The 20846-nt window shown below is 38.6% G+C and overlaps 4 protein-coding genes across 8 annotated transcripts in view; 1 reads left to right on the top strand and 3 right to left on the bottom strand.

The window, feature by feature from the left end:
- The window catches only part of LOC129793148 (paired amphipathic helix protein Sin3a), a 33329-nt gene extending 20318 nt beyond the window's left edge, over positions 1–13011 (bottom strand). For 2 of the 4 annotated variants that reach the window (XM_055832847.1, XM_055832849.1), the window contains exons 1-3: positions 12869–12989; positions 11765–12112; positions 67–335 (exon numbers count right to left, since the gene is read on the bottom strand). In XM_055832847.1, the coding sequence (XP_055688822.1) occupies positions 67–268 (202 nt within the window). In that variant the 5' untranslated portion in view covers positions 269–335; positions 11765–12112; positions 12869–12989. Of the gene's footprint in view, positions 1–66; positions 336–5296; positions 5407–11764; positions 12113–12868 lie in introns of those variants that run through there. The other 2 variants (XM_055832846.1, XM_055832845.1) reach the window with 2 other exon arrangements.
- LOC129793173 (uncharacterized) overlaps positions 1–20846 on the bottom strand; it is a 1136769-nt gene that overhangs the window by 15859 nt on the left and 1100064 nt on the right. The gene's annotated exons all lie outside the window — the stretch shown is intronic.
- On the top strand, positions 13770–15531 carry LOC129793238 (protein seele). Its single transcript, XM_055833066.1, has 4 exons — positions 13770–14023; positions 14114–14284; positions 14358–14509; positions 15255–15531. The coding sequence occupies exons 1-4, from the start codon at positions 13933–13935 to the stop codon at positions 15432–15434; spliced, it is 594 nt and encodes a 197-aa protein (XP_055689041.1). The 5' UTR covers positions 13770–13932; the 3' UTR covers positions 15435–15531.
- LOC129793184 (probable methylcrotonoyl-CoA carboxylase beta chain, mitochondrial) lies at positions 15438–20532 on the bottom strand. Of its 2 annotated transcripts, XM_055832982.1 has the most exons (6): positions 17928–20532; positions 17763–17840; positions 17452–17675; positions 16910–17374; positions 16125–16803; positions 15438–16062 (listed from the first exon to the last, which is right to left on the bottom strand). In XM_055832982.1, the coding sequence occupies exons 3-6, from the start codon at positions 17581–17583 to the stop codon at positions 15587–15589; spliced, it is 1752 nt and encodes a 583-aa protein (XP_055688957.1). In that variant the 5' UTR covers positions 17584–17675; positions 17763–17840; positions 17928–20532; the 3' UTR covers positions 15438–15586. The 2 variants fall into 2 exon arrangements, with proteins under 2 accessions (XP_055688957.1, XP_055688956.1); XM_055832981.1 differs by lacking the exon at positions 17763–17840.

The raw sequence follows: 20846 nt of genomic DNA, 5'->3' as shown, positions 1-20846 counted from the left end.
TTTTTTTTTTTTTGTTAAATAAGGGGGAAGGAAAGCAAAAAAAAAAGAAAGGATTTTCTAACTTACTCGTTGAATATTGAACATTGGGCGCTTGAGTTGCAATTGATCCACCGCCCGGATTGGCACCGTCGGCGGTTCCTGCTTTTAGAACACCCGGTGTTAATTGGTAAATGGTGGACGCTGGATTATTTTGCGTTGCAAGTATACGATGATGCGATTGGGGACCACCACGGGCCCCAAATTGTACCTCATCCACACGACGCTTCATCTTGAGATCATACTTCTCCAGTAAGTCCAAAAATTTCAAATCCACCTCACGCACAGTTTACTGCTTCCTGCAGAGCAACAAAAGCGCACAAACATTAGTGGAATTAGTTCAATTTATGCTGTGATGTCACGCATCGAGAATCAGAAATAGAATTCATATCCCGTCTGTATAGGTCGCTCCCCCCCCCATCCTCTTCCAATGAACAGAAAAAAAAATCTCAACACATTGGCAATAAGAGAATATCGAATGGGAAGGGGGAAAGATGTTCTCATGGATGACACACCCAGAACATTAGAATTTTGTTGTGTATGAGACGACAGTGGCAGAGTGCAGGAAATACTGAGACTCCCGGCCGGATTGGGGCTCCGTTCGAGGCAGTCTTCTTGTAAATCTTCTTGTTTTGAAGGAAATATCAGAAAGTTCTGCGCGTCAGTTTGCATTTGAAAGAATATTAAACCTAAACTTCTAATATTTAAGAATTTTAAAAGGATTTTCTGTTTAGAATTCTGCGTTCAACAAAGTTCGATACGTTAACACAACGTCGATATACTCCCCCTCAAAAAAGGCCACTCCACTCTCTTTTTCTCTCTCCCCCCCTCCACCCTCCAGAAAGGAATGAACCAACGGCGAGGACAAAAAACGGGTGTACGATGAAAATAAAGGAGGTGATCGAGTGCGCAGAATCGCAAAAACCGAGTTGTGCAGAGTTGAATATGAAAAAAAAAAATAAACCAAGAATTATTCGCAAAAGGCGTCCGGTTTTGGGTCATCATCTACTATCCTCTTTTCCCTCACAAGAAACAACCAACTCTCCACTGCTCCCAGTACTCTCTCTCAACAGATCCTCTCACTTCCACCTACTGATTATCACAAACAACCAACCAATACAAACACCCCACAAACAAACACACACACAACCAACCGTAGAGAGCTCCAAAAAGCCCCCCCCCCTTCTCACAAATGGAGCTGGAAAAGTGACTTTTATGTATTCACCACACATTTGGGGGCCGCATCATCGTCAAAACACACAATTTCACAACATTACCACCACATTCGTATTTGCAATCAACGCTACTCTCTCGCTCTCTTTTGCTGCAAATTCAAATGAAATTGGTCTGAGCAAGAGGTTTTCCCTACATTTAGGTTTGTTAGGGTTCCTACAGAATCTTTGTTGTACGAAGAGAAAATCGCAAGAGCTTTTCTCCCCACAAAAAAACCAACACAAACCTGACCTATAGTAATTTTCAATTAACAAAATCCCCAGACTTTTGAAAACCTTTCTTCCCAAAAAAGTTAGATCCAAAAGATGGCAAGGATAGCTAATAAGAAAGTTATTGGAGTAGTTCAAGAAATAGAACATAATAAACATACCTCACATTATTAGAAAATTATAACCCAAAGAAGACTATTGAGATAAGCAAATTAAGATATTCTTCTACTTAAAACAAAAAGGATAACACCCAAAAACCCGAAAGGGTTAAGCGAAAAGAAAAGATTTAAAGCCTATAAACTAGACATATTTAATTCTCTTTTAATAAAATTCAAGGCTTAAATGTCTTAATCAAATGTTAAGATTCAGAAAAATTAAATTTATTATCCTTTCGTATTTTATACTATAGGATAACATGTTGCGTGAGTGAAGTATATGACAAAAAAGATAAAACATCAAACATCCTTATTGTGAATGTAGATATGTTTTAGGAATCTTATTTTTTTACTTTTTCTGTATATCAGGTTCAATTCAAAAGATTTACACAATCTTGAATGAAATAGAGTTTGAGGACAAACTTGCCGGTAGTGTTGTGCAAATTATGTGTCTAAGTTTGACACTATTTTTTCCCCAAGCTTTCGAAAGGATGCAGCCTGCCTTCTTCAAGTAGTAAATTACAAGAAACATTTCTAGACTTTGTCATTAAAAATAAGATTTTCAATTGGATAAACAATTTTTACCAAAGTTTTCAATGTAACACCATGCCTTCCTCCTTTTTTACAATATAAAGCTTACAAATAGGAATACAGTTTTTTTCTTTATATTGATTGTTGAATACCAACAATCTTACAATAATCATCTCACATCTTATAAGAAGAAATCTACAATATCTTTCAAACATAGCGGATTTTCGGATTATAATTCTCTTAGTTTATTAACCTAGATAACATAGAAAATTTCATTTTGACTGTGATTCTTCATTCGCACATTTCAATCTTGTCAAAATTCAACTTGTTCTTGCATATTGAGGATGAAGAATTTTTTTTACGAAATCTCCAAAAACTTGGATGGTGTATTTTGGTCTCTGAGGAGGGCAATTTCTTCGATATTCTCTCTTTCATTTTGCCCTCTTCTTCACCTTTTCACTCGGCCGTGTGATCGTCTTCTAAAACGGAATTTCACCAATTTAATATACCATCTTCCAAATAAGCGCGTTTCATGAAAACCTGTTCACCACAACATTGCACAAGTGTGAGCAAGAAAAATGACCAATATCCCTCTGTATGAGTCTCAAACATTATTATTATTTTTTTCTTTCTTTCCTCTCTTTTACATTGAAGAATCACTAGTATCGAAGCACTTTTTGAGCATTCTCTTGTGGTGGATGCAGACTTGAACACATATACCTACAATTCCCCCCTTCTCTTCTTCCCATCTCCTCTCATGCATCATCATAGTGAGAGAAACATCTCGCATCTTATATTATATCATCCCAATTGCTACTCAGCTGGAAATTTTTTTTCTGTATTGTTATTATTTCTTGTAAAAGGCAAAAGGGAGCGAAAGATGCGCGTCTTCTGAGAAGTTTTAGCTGTGTTTCTTTCAGACACAGCTTTTGTGTACCGAGCAAAATCGAAAGTCGTCAGATCGGGCTCAAACTTGGGATGAGCACGAATTAGGGTCCCCACATTCCAAAAAACGTATGCGCCAAAAAAATTTTTTTCCGGCCGGCCGTCCGTCCGTCCGGCCGTCCGGCCGGATCATAAACTTAAATTGCAAGAGAACGGTGATAGATAGAGACTTGCGGTAAACGGCAAAGTTTAAATATCGACCTGAAGAAATCCGATTATGATGTCAAATCCACCCCCCCACCCCTCCGTCCGCCATTTTGAATAACCTCAAAATTTTGTTTTCACTATATCTCAGCCGCTATTATAGCTAGAGGGCTGAAATTTTGATATGTTGTAGGGGCCATCAAGAGCTTTCCAACGATACCTCATTTTCGAAAATCGGTCAAGCCGTTTAGTCAATATAACCGCCACAATTTTTCATCGAAAATCGACCATAACTCGAAAACGGCTTGACCGATTTTGATCAACTCGAAGTCAAATGAAAGATCTCAACAAACCCTACAACTCTCTAGAACATCAGAAGTTTCAAAAGTGACCGCTAGGGGGCCAAAAATCGAAAACAAAATTTTCGATGAGTTTTCGATGAATATCTCGAAAACGACGACATAAATTTTTTTTCATTTTTTGATATGTTGTAGCTGACCATATTATCTAGCTTCATGCCGAAAATGAAGAAAATCTATGGATCCGTTCTCGAGATATAGCCTTCCAAAGTTGGCATGTCATATTTCGGGTTCTACAAGTCCGATCTTGATCAACTCAAGCGCAAATGAGAGGTTTCGTGAAACCCTACAAATGTCTAGAACATTGCAACTTCGAGAAATCACCGCAAGAGGCGCTAAAATCGAAAACAAAGTTTTCGAAAATTTCGAACTCGAATTTTTCGAAAATGGCGACATAAATTTTTTTCATTTTTCGATATGTTATAGCTGACTTCAAGACCTTTCAAACAAAAAAAAATTTATGAAAATCTATGGATCCGTTCTCGAGATATGGCTTTCCAAACATTTCTTAGAGTATGACTTTTCAACTTTTCCCGACTTTGCGCGTATTTAAATTAATTCGCGTTTAGGTTTGCTCTCACAAAATTGGTACACTGAAAGAAACACAGCTCCCGTAAGCTTGGTCAGCTTACCAGTACATTTTTTCTGGGAAATTCGAGTAAAATATTTTGAATCCAAGCTTAGAAAAACCATGAAAATCAAAGAAACTTTGTAGGTTTTTTTTTCAAAAAATTGTACTCCAACACAATGGCGTGTACACTAACTTACTGAAATGTCTTGCACTTGTTTTGCATCAAATCATATTATGACTTTTCTTCTTATAACAGTGTACCCAACGTTTAAAACAACTTTTCACGGGGAATTTCTCAAGGTTTTCCGCCCTTCTCGAGCAACAACAAAAAAGCAAAAGTAAAGCTTTTGTGAGTCATTTCCTATTCAATTCCCCTTCTTCCCATTAATGCAAAAAAATAAGTTTATACATAATAAGAAAATAAATGTGAAATATTTCTTCCAAGAATGGTGGCTAAACTATAAGGGAAAAAAATACAAAAGACGAACGAGTGAAAAAGACAGTCTCACAGCAATTTTGGTCAAATTCGAGGTAAAAGCGAATTGGGCAAAAGTAAAAAGAAAAAATTTCCACATGAATTAAATAATAAAAAAAAAACGAAACATATTCAGCGTCCGTAGCGGCAAAAAAGGCGTCTCTTTGTTTTCAATTTCCTCCATTGGAGTTTTGGTTTGGGAGAAGCATATTATACCACACATAGCACGAAAAGGGGCTCAAAATCGGGCACAGAGAGGTACAAAGACGCCTCTTCTACCGAAAAAAAAGACGTATACAATTGTCACTTTTCCTCTACTACGGCTTCCCTATTCCCATCTCTTATTTTAGTATTCCTATATATATACGCGCTCTTACCCCGGAATATGAGATTTTGTTCAAAACGTTTAAAAAATTTCACCCAAAAAAAAACTTTCAACATTTTGTTTCATTGACCCCAAGATGGGGGTAAAGATTGATTGATTTTCTATCTAATCTTCTTCTTTTTATTAACCTAACTTTTCTTTTTTTGCACACACACACAAAATTATCATTTTCTTCTCTACAAAACTCCCATTTTCCGGAGGTTTTTCTTAATTATTTCACACACATCCAGTGAAAAGGGTGAAAATAACTCACAATTTACACTTTTTTTGCTTTTTTAACAGTTGAAAATTCACAGAAATTATTGAAAAAATCACTCCGAAACTTTCTTACAAGACGTCGTGTTTTGAAACACAGAAAGCATCTGAATTTTCTGTTATCTCGTCCTCACCCCCCACCATGACACACCATACAACCATACACATACTCAAAAACCCACCATATTTTTTTTCTTCTTCATTTCCCTGCATTTGTATTGGTTTTGCTTTTGCCGTAGGTTGAATAAGGCGCATGCGCATAAAATATTATTTGTTGTAAAATAACCCAACAAGAAAGTCGCTCGTTTGGGAGTCAGTCAGTATATAGCCATAGTATTAGTTAGTTCTCTCAATCCATCTCATTTCCACGCGCACCATCGGGCGCATACGTATGGAGATGGCGACAATAAAAAAAAATGGAAACTCACATAAAACTCGTTCCATTTGGCGCTGATGGCATTCGTGGCACAATCGGTGTGCTGTCGTGGCAGAGTCGTGAATGTAAAACGTCGCGAATGAACGAAGTGTACGAACACAATAAAAATCAATAGAACGACAGTGAACCGAAGTTTTGTGAAGAAGAGAAATTGTGCGGTGGTAGACGCTTGCGCACTCATACAAAAATTTAATAATTCCTTTTTTTTCACATCCCACTAGAATTTTACTTTACATTTTTTCAAATACATTTTCCACACATTCAATCATTTTGGAAAATTTTTTCTCAATATTTTGTTTTTTTTTTAATTTACAGTCCCCCTTCCCTTGCCTTTCCCCACTCTACCGCGTCATTATAAATTCATTTTATTGAAAATTGAAACTTTGTGCTCTATTCGGTCAGTTGGAAAAAATTAACATTACATAGAGTCCTTGAACAGAAAACCTCATTTTTTTCAACTACATTTTCTTAATTTTTGTATTTTCTTTTTTCTTTAAATATATAATGCAAGCATAGTGAAAAAAAAAGTGATTAACATTCATCAATCGACACCATTTTAGGTGATTAAATTTGCAGAGGTGCTTCAGAGGAAAAAAACGTTTTCAACTAATTTCAGTGAGCTCAATGAAAAAAAAAATAAATAAAATGTGAATCAAAAAATTAAAAAAGTGTTGAAAAATATATATTGAAAAATATTGTGCAATTGATTTTCTCATTTGACCCCTTGTGCATCACCCTTTCCACTCTCGCAACACCCTATACCGCATCGTGTTGTCTCATTCGTACAAAATAAACTTGCGTCAGCTTTCAATGACTTACACCAACAGTCCCTCTTTCACCTCCACACATTACCTTCATTCTATCCCCCTTCTCTCTTTTTTGTTGCTTCTCTTTTTTTTTAACATTTTATTATATTCAACTTCTCGTGATCTGGGATACACAAACACCGCATTTTGTATACCCAGGAGTTCAGTGAGAGAGCGTCATTTTAAATTCCATCGAAGCAACCTCGGAGAGTAACCTTTTCTCTCATTGCAAACCCCCCCACCACTCCTTTCCCTCAATACATTTGTCTCACTCTAATCGTATCACCCTTCGCACGCGATACTAGCGCCAAGGAAATGCATCGAAAATTTAACAATTAAATATTTCAAAAGATCCCATTTTTATTTTTCAATGAAAAAGTGCATTGAGGCCAACCCTGGACGACAAAACTGGTTAATCAGCCTTTTTTTTATTGAGAGTTTCATTATTTTTTGAAAGATCTATCTGCCTAAATGTCATTCAAAATGACATAACATGGTGAATTTTCGTTTTTTTTTTGTTTCAAGAACGCGCCCTTTATTACATTATTTTACTTCTGCTATCTAAACTATTCTGATAAGTAACTGAGATTTTTTTTTCATTTATAGTTTTCAAAAATACTTTGAATTCAAACCCATCCATGCATCTTAATCGATTAAATTTAAATTTGTTACTTTGTAAAATGTTTTCGTGACATTTAACTATTTAGCATAGTTTCATCGCATTTTTCTTCTCACTTTTTTTGTTTTTTTTTTCTCTTTCTCTAGTATGTAACCTATAGTTGAAATTGGATGATTAGCATCGGAAAATAGCACAAACACAAAAAATCGTTCATATTTCATGAGGAAAAACCGATAAGAAAAGGTCTATACCTACACTGAAAGAAAAAAAAATATTAGCAAAATCATTACTTTTGTCGAGAATTCTTCGTATTTACAAAACTACTCATTTTTCCATGAATAAGGCATATTTTTTTTCACACATTCAACCACACACTCTTCCGGACTTGAAACATTCCTTGTGTCTCTCGGTGGATTGTACCTTATTTTAGATCCATAAATACATAAATTTCACATTCTACCCCACCCCTACCCCCCCACTCTGCCACCCTTGCTCTATTATTTTTCATGCTCTCTCACAGCCCCGAAGATATAAACATAGGTAACATGTTATAGTCGTGCGCATGAAGAATTGAGAGAAAACAAGAAAAATGTGTAAAGTTGTGTTTCTCTTTTGCCTAAATATAAATTACACACGTTCTATAATTACTCGGGCATCATACGTGCGACTCTATCATTATATACACCTATCCCCCTCACACATCAATATATGGACATGACAACGTCATTTTCTCTTATTTTTCTAGCCCCATAGTTTTGCTGTTGCGCTCCCAACGCGATGTTGTGTATTTGTGTCCGTTTGTTCAGTTCACATCAGAGAGATGGGAAGGCGCATAAAATTAAATGAAAAAAAAAAAGAACTACCATCGATCGTCTACGCAAGCGCATTTTAGTCCAAACACGCACACAAATCAATGAAGCTAGCCAATCAGTTGCATTCATGTACCACACTATAGTCATCTCACTCGCACCAACTTGTCAAAATCAAAAGGACAATTTTTGTGCCAACTAAATCTGTCATTTTCTCACATTTATTTCATCTTTTTTTTTCGCATCAATTTCAACCACTTCTGCAAACGACACAATCATACCTCTTTGCGGCATTCAAACTAGCCCCCGCGCGCGTTCATTGACAAAACATCCCAAAAATTTTTCTTCTCAGTGTATCCCTTCGTATAACCTTCTTTGTGACGCCGAATCATGCATAATTTTCTTCCTGCACGAATATAGCCCCTAAACAATCCTCCCAATGGCTTTTATCATATACCTTCATGATATACCTACATTACCACCTACCTCATTACATTTTCACCGAGAGAAACAAGAATGATTGATGAATTGCAAAATAATAATTGACTTCTTAAATTAAATCAATAAGAAGAAGGGGGCATAAAAAGAAAATTATATTTCTTCAATCGTGATCATTATCCTCAATGTGTGTTATTTATCAACTTGTAGCAAATTAGGTTTATACTCTTGTTAAACTCTAAACTCTTTTGACGTCTAAACCTGCACGCACGCACTACACTAGTACATAGGTATTTTCTTCTTCCAAGCACATCAAGATCTCACATTAAGAGAGAAATTTTACAATTTGAGTCTGTTTTTTTTGGCTAGCACAAAAATATATTATATCAAGATGCCGAAATTAAATTTTATTCGTGAAAATGTTTTGAATTTAGCCACATTCTTCCATATCTCTAAACTTCTGCACATGCCAAAACAGCTGTTTTCACCGCAAAAAGTAAGCAAAAAGTGATGTTAATAATGGTAAGTTCTATCTAATGAAATAATTAGTGAGAAACATGTACATCAAATCTCATTTACAATTTATTCAGCTAAGATAAAGCCATTTCTTTTTACGTGATAACAACGCGTTGATTTATCTTCAATATGTTACCTGTTACTGATATTCTAATTTCTTCTAGACTAAATTGTAAATCTTATGTTTTATATTCAAGATCTTTTATTGTAAGAAGTTGTACTTAACCTTAAGTTTAAAGCAATAAAACTTGATAGAACTTTCTTTCAAAATAAATACTAGTCTTTTGTCTTCATTATGTCTCGATGTTCTGGATACCCTTTTACGCTTATTTCTTGCGCAAACAATTAAGGATCAAACCTTATGGAATGGAAGGATTCTAATTGATCGGCATTGTCATAGATGTAGGCTTTTTGTACATTTATCAATTACCAAGCTTAACCTTAAAGTTTAAATATCTCTGTATCTTCTTGATATGAATAATATTAAAATATTAACATGTTCGTAATTAACATTATCAAGGAGAAATGACATTGTCAAAAAACAAACGTCATCAATCTAAAGAGTTTTGTGCTGAACGTACGTGACTGGTGTCGTTAAAATCTACTTTTTTAACATCTATTCCTCTGTTGCTTCAACATAGAAATTTGGAACCATTTTAAAACATTTTTTAGAATCATCATTTTTGCAACTAAAGAAACAAACATGAAATCTGTATTCTATCAGACACATTTCACCACTGACATTGAGACCTTTAAAAGTGTTGATTAGGATTAGTTTTTGTTCTCAATACTAGAACACTCCCCAAGACAATTCTCAATTTGCCAAAATAACAAGGTTATGACTTACTGATATTCTTATGATGTCGTTCACTCGAATAATGTAGATTGTAGAATAATTCAACAAAAGTAGATAAATACAATGACTTATTTTCCTTTTTTACATCCACTTTCTAGCTAACGCTTTGCCCAAGTACTGATCGTTAGTTTTCGTACTCAAATCACTGAAGAGTTTTTAAATACACTTTTACAAGAACTTAATCACCTTTTCATCGTCTCTGAGTACTGGTGTTGGAACTCCTTATAAAGTATCTTCAGGATCTACAGTCCTCGATTGTTATTGAAAATTTTTGTCCTTATGTCACACTTAACTTTTCAACAAAATAGTTATTTTGGTGATCAAATTCGCCTTTAGTTAACTTGATCTTTTCAGCTTTTAGTCTGTCAAAGTTTTTTTTTATTCTAACGATTCTGCGTACTTTTGTTCACTATCGCACAAAATTAACAAATAGCTTTCAATTTATCCCTGTTATTGCTCTGACTGCACTCTTCTAATACCAAACATAAACTGAAAGTCCTTGCCCATGATCGATACGGATTACGTATTACGAATGTCATTTAATGTATTAAACTGTCAAATCACTACCTATATCGACGTGCCCAAAGATTATGAACCATATTCAAATATGGCTAGTAATCGACAATTGCATATTTCGATGCCCCAACTATCCCCCCACCATCCCTGAAAATATTATCTCAAAATTCATGATACCATCCCATATTAGCTATAAAATGTTGAACTTCCAAAATTCACCATAGACATTTCCAAAAGATGCGGGCGCTGTTTGTCACTTTTATAGCAATTGTTTATAGAAAATCTCTGTATATTTAACATTTTAGAGGCTATATTAGGCCGATTGGACCTTATTCAGCGACCAAAAAATCCTTGAATTCTTAAAATTTCAGTACTTTCAAAGCTTTAATTTAATATTTTTCTGTTATTTTATGATCACAAAAATAAGATATTTTGTTACAATATCATTTACATTCTAAAATGTCACATTGACAGTGCATTTTCTTATCTTTTGCGCATGATAATCGCATGTGTGAAGCCAAGTCATAAGATTTCCCCATAAAAGACTTCTCAACATAATAATATTCACGAGTGTCTTAATAAAATAAGGAGGTTTACAAAGTGAGTTTACTGTTTCTGTGTTATTTTTTTTTTACTTTCTAATCAAAGCAACAAAAAAAAATTAATCAAGTCACTTTGTTTTTCAATGCTCATGCGAAAATTCATCATAACCTCTCTCTCCTACACTCTACAATATGTTTACTTGTGATCAACATTTTGCGATTTTTCGCGTGATTAGAGTTGCTCGCACAGAAGTTTGATAAGCCCCCACCGCGGCTTTGGTTGCGCTGAAACAGTCCGATAGGGAGCGCTGGGGTGTGCGCAAGTTTGTATGTGAGATTATTTTTTTTTATAGTCGAATGCTCGCGCGAAATTGCGCCTCACCTATACACACACATTTATACGTCATACACACAAATACTTGCGACGGGGGTTTCTTTGAAACACATATTGACTCTCTCAGAGTGGAAACATGAAGAAATGTCCCAAGTGAAGCAGCAATAAATTGAGAATTTGTGAGAGAATTTCCCCGAAGCAAAGGAGAAATTCTTCTTTGGGACAACTTAATGAGGAGATGATGGTAACTACTATTGGTATGAAAAGAGAGTGCAATATTTTAGTGAGATGGGAATACTTTTTTTTCTTGGCTTTCAGAGGTGGAATTTCACACATAGAGACAGAATACGACGCATTTGGGAAATTCAAACTTTTTTGCCAGGCATTTTCCGGTTGAAAATTCTTGCAAGAAGATGCACACCTGGAAAATGGCGGGTTTTCCCTTTTTGTCGATCCGGGGGACATCTTTGAGCGAAAAGAGCTGCGTAACAGTTTCCCGGACAAAAAGAAAATGCCACGAAATGCCTATTTTTGCCACACAAAACAGGATTACGAAGTTGGAGGGAGGGAAATGTAATAGAATAGCCCACTTACCACACGAATTTTTCAATAAAGTTGGAAAAGTTCTTGTCCCTCGATGATGGTAGAACACTTCTGAAGGAAATTTCACAGAGAATGTGAAAGAAATGAAGGAAAAAAAAAGTTTCGAGATTGTCTCTGGGGCGACTCTGGGTATGGCTTTTTTCGTCGCAATTCGCCTAGCACTCTGCCCCTCACCACGTATTTGCCTTCACGGCACCTCAATTTGCTGGATTGTCTGATAAATCACGATATTCACGGGACTTGTGGCACACTCTTGGTTCATTTTTCGCACAAACGCTACTCATTGTCGGCCTCTCTGAAGACACTCCGCCGCCGCACGTCTTTCGTGAAGATTGATTCCTTGATGGGGGGGAAGGGAAGAAAAGCCCTGGATGAGGTTCCACACAATATTATACAAAGTAATAATTGAGAGAGTGAAAAAAACGCCACAAATCACACCACCGTCCTTCTCCGCAGCTGACCGGATCGAGACTGAATAAGCAATATGGCGCGCGTTGTTTGGTCGAGTCCACTTTTGCCAGCGAGGCCGCCTCCTTGCAATTGGGCCGTCAATGCATCAAAATGGGACCCCAAAATGTACCCCAAATTCCCAAATATCCCATCCCAAATGCATTCACCCCACTTTGCACCCGGAAAAACCACAAAAATCCCACAAATAATTTCCAATGAGAAAATTCATTTTTTCCAACGCAAAAGATAAGCTGGCCCACGAGCGGCCGCCCCTCGGCAAACTCATTGATACCAGTGGACTCGCCCAAGTCTCTGCGCAATCTTCGGGTACTCTGATGAAACCCGATCGAGCCATTCGGTGCGCATTCGGGGCATCTCCGGTGAAAATTCTTCCCGCTCCTGCCGTCTCCCTCCCACCCACACATATATCACTTTGCCCCCACGGTGTGCCCTTTTTTATCCACACCACCCCCGGAAAATTCCCTCAAAGTCTCGCATTCTGCCCCCCGTACACTACCACCGCGCACCCGTGACCAACAAACAACCAAACAGAGACAACCAAGTACAAAACAACCCGGAGGTGACCTCGTTCCCAACAAACACCGAAAGGTGCCCCAAATTCACGCGAAAACCAACATTCCGTACCTTCTGCGTAAGCTAAAAGCACTCAATGACACTTTTCAGCAGCAAAAATGCACTTTTCCTGGGATTTTCCTACAAAATTGGAATTTTCCGCAAGACGCGACACTGACACTTTTCAGGTTAAGCAATTTTTTATACTCTGCTGCATGTTCGGATCGAACGACGACGTACGAACGTCACGAAGGCAACGAATAATTGACGAAGAGGAAAAAGACCACATTATCGGTTATTTATTTTCCCGATTACACTTTTACGTTATTTTGAAATGTAATATTTTCCTTTATATTTTTTTCTTTTGTAATGTTTATAATCTTTCTTAGAATTCAAGTTGTGCCTCTCTAAAATTCTTATTTTCTTTTATTACTCTTTTTTGTACCTACGTGAACTGATTTTCCATTTCCATAAAAATTACAAAAGGAGTTTATGCATCGTATATGGGGTAAGTGAATAGAAAGAAAACGTTTTTATAATAATTTTTTTATGTTAATTGGATAGCAGAAAAATAGCAAATAAATTAGATCTTTGGTTAGATCAGTTAGAGATTAAATAAAATTACGATAATCTTATATATTTTAGACATTTTAGAGGTTATGTTTGCCTATTATTTCAAAACAAAACTAGCACTTTTGTTCACGATCAATTTTTCCAGAAAAAAATTATTACGAATTATTAATACAGTTTAATGAAAAATTCAAAATTTCAGTCAATTGTCAAAAATAACGCTCAGATCGCTCAGCTTTTGAAAAATATGAAGAAAAATAAAAATAAATTTTAAAAAAATAGTCTAGAATATAAGTAAAATTTCAATAAAAAAATAAAGTTTTTGTTGCTTAAAATCTCAGAAAAGTTCATTGATTATGAGTTTGTCTGGTTCCGTTTGCAGTCGGGCAACTCATTGTAATGAACATACTATCGGTTGCCACGCATACAATGAAATTTTGATACGACCCGCCAATCGGAACATGGAAACGTGTTCCAGAGGTACTTTATAAAAAGAAATGCTTGATTTTCCACGGGAATCAGTCAACGGTGCGTGTGCCAGGTAAATTAATCTTTTTCGGTGGAAAATGCGGTGTGATTTTGTGGTAATTCTGGTCATTTTGGGGGCTGCTTTTGTGGCTGGACAGAAGGTTGATCCCAGGGAAGCAAAATGCCTGAGTAAGTAGTCCCTTGATCCACTTCCCTCAAAGTAACGGGGTGCTCTTTAGAGGAGTAATCTCACGCACAATCCCTAATTCTCCCTTACAGTCTGCAAGGCCACGTTAACAGAAATGGATAAGGCCATCAGTAAAGTAGATCCACGGAAAAAGGCCGAAGTGGGGAATTTCCGGATAGATGCCACCGGTGATTCAGGAGCCAAGAGGATGGTGCCCCTTGTAAAGTCAGAAATGTACCTGACAGAGCTGATGGAGGAGATCTGTGAGTTATCGCTGTGCTATACTGATAAAGATTCGAGGTTGATTTGTGAGATTTTCTTTTCTCTTCGTTACAGGTGAGAGCATGGATGACTACGCCAAGGCGAGATTCAAGAAAGATGGTAAATTCACAATCCTCAAATTTATCACAGATGAGGGAATGAATCCTCTTGTCAGCGAGGTGGACTTTGTCCAGGATGGTGATCTCAATAAGAGCTTAAAGCACTATGTGAGTATTCTTTAAAAACATTTGATTCCGTTTTGGGGAATTCCCATGAATTTCTGGGGGTTCTGTAGATCAGAAAATAAGGCAACGTGGAAGATCAATTCAAAATCGAAATAAGAAAATAAGATTGAAGCATTGTCGCATATGCTTCACACATTGTAGAAAAGATTGAAATAATGGGGGTGTGGCTTATAAAATATTTAAGCAAAAGTATAGTTCATTCCAGTGAAAATGAAAATTTTAAGCTTTTCTTTAGCGCTTTTTTGGTTCTATTTAAGATTTTGTTCCTATTTATGTATCAAGTCATATCACGAATAAAAGTGAATAGACTCCTTTCAATTTTTACAATTTTTTTAATCGGTTTAACCGTTTAACACTGGAAGGATCGAGGTTTCTAACCTCAAAAGTTTGGTCTTCTATTTTCTCTTAAAAGAAAATATTTTTCCAAGTTTTTTTTTCGACGATCTTGATGTAATGTAACTCCCCAAAAGATGTAGAATTTATTACGAAATGTTAAATAGATTTTAATTCCTTGGCGATTGAAAAAAGTCAGATTGGCCACTCACTGGTTAAGGATTCTTTTCAATTGTTTCGTTACGCATTCATTTTGTTTGAGGAAATTGAATCAACCTCAGTCGCATACGATTTAAAAAAAAATGTAATGAGGACTGAGAGTTGAGGTTACTGGGGGTATTGTCAGTAATACTAAAAATAATATCAATTAATATTGATTTCCATTTTCAATTAGTGCCTTGAGGTGCTGGAGGACTACGAATTGGACATCCTAAAGATCTACATGGCAGATGAACCAGTCAAGGATGCCGACTACAAAGTCTGCACGCACGCTGCCAACTACTGCGACGATCCAGCGCCGCAGGAAGAGTACACGCTTGAGGAGGATGATGAGGCGGCGCGAGAGGAGCTTTGATGGCCAATGGAAGGTGCCTTAAAGTTTTTTTTGCAGTATCTGCGGTATTTTTATATTCAACAATAAATCTGTTCACAAAAAAATTGTAAAAAGTAAATGCAACAGTTTTTTTTGGCATCACATTCCTCGTGCTTCGTCGCTTTGCGTCTCAACTACATCCTGAACACGCCGAAGCGCGTAGCATCTCCGGGATTGTTCAGAGCAGCACTTAGGCTAAGGCCTAGAACGCGCCTTGTGTCTGCCGGATCGATGATTCCATCATCCCAGAGACGAGCTGTGCTGTAGTAGGGGGAACCTTCGTGCTCAAATCGCTCAATAATGGGGCGCTTGAGCTTCTCACTCTGCTCCTCCGTCCAGGGTTTCCCACTGCGCTTGTGCTGCTCCTCTGTAATTTGGGCCAGAACACCAGCCGCCTGACTGCCTCCCATGACGGAAATTCGGGAATTTGGCCACATATAGAGGAATCTCGGGGAGTACGCACGACCACACATCCCGTAGTTTCCAGCACCGTATGAACCGCCAATTAGGACAGTCAATTTGGGTACGTTGGCACACGCCACAGCTGTCACCATTTTCGCACCATTCTTGGCAATTCCATGCGCTTCAGCATCACGTCCAACCATGAAGCCTGGCGGGAATTTCAAGAGATTTATTTAAGACAAGAAAAAGAGGCGAAATTCCCTAATTTACCTGTAATGTTCTGAAGGAAGATCAGTGGTATACGTCTTTGGGCACAGAGTTGAATGAAGTGGGCCCCCTTGAGGGCACTCTCCGAGAAGAGAACCCCATTATTCCCAATGACACCCACGAGATTCCCATAGAGACGTGCATAGCCACACACGAGCGTGTCTCCGTACATCTTTTTGAACTCCGTGAATCTACTTCCGTCAAAAATGCGCGCAATCACCTCCCGGACATCGAAGGTTTTCGTCAAATTCGACCCCACAATGCCGTAGATTTCCTTTGCATCGAATCGTGGCTCCTCAATGGGAATTTTCTCCGCAGCCCCAGGGCTTCCACCAACGGAAATGGTGGAAGAGAGGCTGAGGTTATCGCTGTAGGCATTCGATGAGGAATGATTGAGGTTTCCAATCACCTGGCGGGCAAGGTAGAGAGCATGCTGATCATCAGTAGCGTAGTGATCCGTTACACCGGATGTTTTGCAGTGCAAATCCGCCCCACCGAGATCTTCAGCGGAAACAACTTCGCCAGTGGCGGCTTTCACGAGTGGTGGTCCTGCCAGGAAGATTGTTCCCTGCTGACGTACAATGATACTCTCATCTGCCATTGCTGGCACGTAGGCACCACCAGCTGTACAGCTGCCCATCACAACGGCCACCTGGGATATCCCCAAGGCGGACATATTGGCCTGTAAACATTCAAAAATGTCCGTTAACCCACCATCTTTGTTTGAAAATAAAGCCATCAAGCAATTTAAATAAGAACAGGTGTAAAAGTTAATGAAATCTTCCCACCTGATTGTAGAAAATGCGTCCAAAATGCATTTTGTCGGGAAAAACATCCGCCTGTCGTGGAAGATTAGCTCCACCGGAATCAACAAGATAAACACAAGGAAGTCTATTCTCTTGAGCAATCTCCTGGGCACGCAAGTGTTTCTTGACTGTCACTGGGTAGTACGTACCCCCTTTTACGGTGGCATCATTGGCCACAATCATGCATTCCCTCCCCTGAATCCTTCCAATTCCCGTCACAATACCCCCACAATTGACAACTTCCTTCTCATACAGCTCATGCCCAGCCAGGGTGCTCAATTCCAGGAACGGGGAACCCTTGTCCAGCAGAAGATCAATCCTCTGTCGTGCCAAGAGCTTTCCTTTCGACGTATGCCTCTGCACAGCAACCTCTCCGCCACCTTTTAGTGCTTCCGCTGTGGTTTTCTTCAGCTCATCAACCACCTGGGTCATACTAGTGAAGTTTTCCTACTCACACCACAAATCACAGTTAACCAGAAAGGCAGAAAAATGCCATAAATCCCTTCCAGGAACAAACCTCTCACCTGATATTCTGGCGCAGAGGCATTCACAGGTGTTCCAATGACATTTGCCTCCCCAATATGAACACCACGGACCCCAAGGGCCGACCAGCGGAACCCAAGGGATCGAACAAGTAGCCTAGAATGCTGGATCATGGTGAGAAGAAAAAACTCCCGGATTGACAACTATACGGGGGAAGAAGTTGTGATGTAACCACTTGGATTAAGGCACTTTTGTATCACAAAATCTGCAATGATAGGTAAATGTTTCGATAGAGGCACCCTAGTGGGATTGCGTAGGAGCTTTTTAGGTGATAGTGGATGATAAAACTCACTGATTGCGGGGAAAAATTGGAAAATAGCAAAATATTCACACGCATGTGGTTCGAATACGAACACCAACCCGGTGGGACCTATGAGGAAATGTTCCGGGTGAACTTTTAAAGGGTTGCCATAAGTTAGTAATAGGGGTAGTTAGGCATAGGGGTTAGTTAATATACCTAGGGTTCTTCACTTGAACATCACGGATCATTCCCTGGTACACTTGATTGTCGAGGGCTTGCTTCCTTCTCCCGGGGGGCCCCCTGTTATAGATCCACGACGTAAAATAGATTTTGAAAGACTAAATGATTTACTGGTGCGTGAAAATTGGGGAGCGGTTCTTGAGGCTAGAAATGTCTCTGTCGCCTTTGATATTTTTTTGCAAATTTTTTTGGGTTATCTGGATCAAAGCTCGTCGGTCAGGAGAGGAAGGGGCAAGGGTATGCCAAAGCAACCATGGATTTCATATGAACTATGTAAACGAATCAAAGAGAAGAATCGCTTGTTGAAGTTGAGTAAGAGACGACCGTATGATGAAAGATTATTCGCTTATTCTAGGAAGATTGCAAAACAGGTTCGTAGGGCTGTTAAGGAGAGTTGGAATGTGCATTATCGTGAGAGGTTTGACAAAGCGAGGGGGGATATGAGGCAGACATGGAAAACCCTCAATGAAATCCTGAATAGGAGAAGGGGTGGTGTTTCTGTGGAATCCATCCGGGATGGTACTGGGCGCCTGGTCTCTGAACGAGACACAATTGCTGATGAATTTAATAAATATTTCGTTAATGTGCCTCTTGATATTGCATCCAGGATTGAAATGGGAGGTGCCCAGTCCCCAACAAGTCGTTGTGCTTCCAACCCGGATTCCATTTATCTGCCGCCGGCCACGGCAATGGAGGTTCGTAGGGCTTTGTTTGACCTCAGACCGAGATCTTCCACTGGTTTCGATGGGGTCAATGGTGCCATCCTCAGGAGTGTCTCCTGGAATGTTGTGGACATTCTTGCATACCTTTTCAATAAATCTATAGAAACTGGTATTTTTCCGGAGAGCCTGAAACGTGCTGTTGTCGTTCCGATTTTCAAAAAGGGCAATAAACATGCACTTGAAAATTTTAGACCTATCTCCCTTCTGTCAATATTCTCCAAGCTTTTTGAAAAGCTAATGAAGGTTAGACTTCTTGGCTTTCTTAACAGGCACTCCTTCTTCTCAAACTCTCAATATGGTTTTAGAGAGGGGAGGGGTTGTGAAAATGCACTTGAGGTGTTTCTCACGAGAATTTCTTCTTCCATTAATGATAATTGTAGGACGGCGGCACTATTTATAGATATTTGTAAGGCGTTCGATACTGTAAATCATGGGTTGCTTCTCAGGAAATTGCTTTGCATTGGTGTGAGGGGGGTTGCCTATGACTGGTTTGCTTCCTATCTGACCTCTAGAACCCAATGTGTGAAAATTGGGAATCACTGCAGTAACCCTAGAGAGTTGGTCTCTGGCGTGCCCCAGGGCTCGATCCTTGGCCCTATTCTCTTTATTATTTACATAAATGATATACACGAAATTGGTTTGAGGGGAATCCCAACTGCATATGCGGACGATGTCGCGATCACGTACTCTGGCTCTGACACTAGTAGTATTCTTGATGATATAAGGGTGGACCTTGAGGTTATCAAAGCATGGCTTGATGCACACTCAATGTTGTTGAGCTCGAAGTCTAAATATATGTTTTTCTCTTTGAGATCAGAGCTTAGTGGTGGGACGATTTCGTTGCACTCGAGGTGCTGTCCTGGAGTTAATGATGGGTGTTTGGACTCGTGCGTGTCTGTTGAACGGGTGACTACATTTAAATATTTAGGGTTGCAGTTAGATGAGGCTCTCAACTGGAAGTCTCAGATTGCGGATGTCGCAAAGCATCTAAAGTCCACAGTTAGGGCGTCTTACAGGATTAGAGAATCCTGCTCTAAAGCTGTGATGGCATCCTTCTATTTTGCTCTCATTCAGTCCCGACTCCAGTATGGGTTGCCCTTCTGGGGCTCGGCCTACTCCTCGAATTTGCGTCCTATTGTCACCGCACAAAATATTGTATTGCGAATTATATCCTTCAAGGGTAGATTTGAGAGTGCGTCTCCCTTGTACCTTGAGTGGGGGCTACTGCCCTTGCAATCGCTCTACGTTTTTAGAACCATGAGATTGTTCTTTCATAGATGTGGGAATCTCGTGGCCAGGCCGCGGGCTGTTGGTGGTCGGCCTGGGCTAAGGGTTGATGAAGTCTACCATGTGCCTCGGCCTTCTAGGGAATTCTTTAAGCACACTTTCGACTACCGCGCTCCAAAAATTGCTAATTCACTTGCCTCTCTTGGTTTGGATGCTGATGGAAATTTCTTAGGTTTTCGAACTTTTCTGGGGTGTGCAGGGGAGGATCAGATTCGGAATTTGTATCAGTGAAAGCCCTCGCCTTGAATTCAGTTTTTATTTCGAAGTTTAACTTTTGTGCACAGCCTCGCTTGCTTTCTTCTTTTTTTTCTGCTACCTTACTACTCTCTCTCTCACACTTTTCTATCGTCCAATGCTCGGATGCTTGATCAAACTTGATACGCTGCCTTTTTTATCTATATATATATATTTTTTTTCTCTATCTTTTATTGTCTGATTTTTTCTCTCTCCACTAGTTTGTATTTCCTTTCCAGTAACTTTAATTAGAATATTCTAAAACATTAGTCAATTTACGTTTTCCAAAAAATATATAAATTATTTAAAACCACGGCATACAGCTCTACACCCAGAGCTAGCCTTCTTCTCTCTCAAAGCACGTTACATACATTAGAGCAGAACAGCAAAGAGAGCGTCTTTCTTTTAGCTATTAAATTGCATAATTGTAAAGCAAATCAGAGAAAAAAAAAAACTGCCTTTTGTACAGCATTGCATTGAGATGAATAAACTTACTTACTTACTTACTTACTATATAAAACTGATAAGCCGCTCTTTTCATGAAAAATCAAAGAGAATTTCCTTCTGTTATTTTTAATTATTATTAGAAAAGCTTCTCTAAAGATATTTACTTACTACTTTCTCTATTTTACTGTATTCTTCAACTTTTATT

This window comes from Lutzomyia longipalpis, chromosome 3 (assembly GCF_024334085.1).
Source record: "Lutzomyia longipalpis isolate SR_M1_2022 chromosome 3, ASM2433408v1".
NCBI classification, from domain to species: Eukaryota; Metazoa; Arthropoda; class Insecta; order Diptera; family Psychodidae; genus Lutzomyia; species Lutzomyia longipalpis.
This window is presented reverse-complemented; position numbering and strand designations above follow the sequence as displayed.

Bases quoted from the DNA above. Each gene is read 5' to 3' on its own strand.
- LOC129793238 (XM_055833066.1), top strand. From the start codon at position 13,933: ATGCGGTGTGATTTTGTGGTAATTCTGGTCATTTTGGGGGCTGCTTTT. The intron at 14,285-14,357 runs GTGAGTTATCGC...TCTTCGTTACAG, and splicing joins AGAGCTGATGGAGGAGATCT to GTGAGAGCATGGATGACTAC. The intron at 14,510-15,254 runs GTGAGTATTCTT...ATTTTCAATTAG, and splicing joins ATAAGAGCTTAAAGCACTAT to TGCCTTGAGGTGCTGGAGGA.
- LOC129793184 (XM_055832982.1), bottom strand. From the start codon at position 17,583: ATGATCCAGCATTCTAGGCTACTTGTTCGATCCCTTGGGTTCCGCTGG. The intron at 16,804-16,909 runs GTGGGAAGATTT...GAATGTTTACAG, and splicing joins GACGCATTTTCTACAATCAG to GCCAATATGTCCGCCTTGGG. The intron at 16,063-16,124 runs GTAAATTAGGGA...AATTCCCGCCAG, and splicing joins CTTCCTTCAGAACATTACAG to GCTTCATGGTTGGACGTGAT.